This window comes from Geospiza fortis, unplaced genomic scaffold (genome assembly GCF_000277835.1).
Source record: "Geospiza fortis unplaced genomic scaffold, GeoFor_1.0 scaffold439, whole genome shotgun sequence".
Lineage (NCBI taxonomy): Eukaryota > Metazoa > Chordata > Aves > Passeriformes > Thraupidae > Geospiza > Geospiza fortis.
The window spans coordinates 326,421-327,440 of NW_005054618.1; the positions used below are offsets into that span (position 1 = coordinate 326,421).

Sequence of the window (1,020 nt, forward strand, 5' to 3'; positions counted from 1 at the left end):
CGGCACCGGAACCGTCGCTTCGGCACCCGGCCCGGGGTGCCGGACCCCTGCGGGACCTCCCGTCAGCCCGGTGTCCCCCCCCAGAGACCCCTGGTCCCACTCACACTCCTGGGGTTCCCCCTCCCATCCCTTGTCCCCATGGTCCCCCCTTTCTCCTGTTCCTGGGGTCCCCCCAACCCAGGGTCCTTCTCCTTCCCAGGGGTTCCTCTTCCACCCTTGGGATCGTTGTCCCACGCCTGGGATCCCTCTCCTGTCCCTGGGGGTCTCGTGCTTGTCTCTGGGACCCCACAGTCCCTCCCCAGTCCTTGGTGTCCCCCTCCCCAAACCCTGGGGTCTCCCCCCACCCCAGGGTACTCGGACAATGTCACTGACCGTGCGCCAGGTCTCCATCCTCGTCACCGTCCCTTGCAGCCCCTGTGAGAGCACAGCAGGCTCAGGCCAGGCCCCCCTGTGTCCCTTGGAGCCACCCGTGTCCCCTCCACATCCTCCCCATCCTCTGGCATCAGCCACGCGTGCCAGAGCCACCCCAGTGCCACCGTGGTGCCACCTGCATCCCCCCAGAAACCCCCAAACATTCCCAGTGTCCCCCGTGATCCCCCAGTTCACCTTGGCAGGTCCCGCTGATCCCGAGGGACCCCTCCATGTCCTGCTGGAAGCCACTCCTGGGACACAGAGGGGACATCACCCTCTGTCCCCAGCGGGTCCCCACACGCCCCAGGAGGTCGGGGATGGGAGGGACAACTCACGGAAGGTCCTCGGAGAAGGGGACGCAGCCCCTGGAGGGCAGCCAGACACAATAGGGGTCTCGGGCAGCCAGGCAGCTCCTGCGGGGACACGGGGACACAGCTGCCATCCGTGTCCCTGTGCCCGTGTGTGCCCGTGTCCCCTCCCCTGCCCTCGTGCCCTCGGACGCTTCCATGACCTCGCACACCCTTGTGTCCCTGTGCCTTTGCACACTCATGTCCCTTGCACACTCCCGCTCTCTCGCACACTTTCCACATTCCCATTCCGCACATCCCC

General features: G+C 67.0%; 1 protein-coding gene across 1 annotated transcript in view; it reads right to left on the bottom strand.

The window, feature by feature from the left end:
* SEMA6C (semaphorin 6C) overlaps nucleotides 1–1,020 on the bottom strand; it is a gene marked incomplete at both ends in the record, with an annotated part of 6,336 nt that continues 5,316 nt past the window's right edge. Inside the window, 4 exons of the mRNA XM_031064710.1 lie at nucleotides 1–47; nucleotides 373–414; nucleotides 607–662; nucleotides 747–824. Coding sequence (XP_030920570.1) covers nucleotides 1–47; nucleotides 373–414; nucleotides 607–662; nucleotides 747–824 — 223 coding nt within the window. The remainder of the gene's footprint in view (nucleotides 48–372; nucleotides 415–606; nucleotides 663–746; nucleotides 825–1,020) is intronic.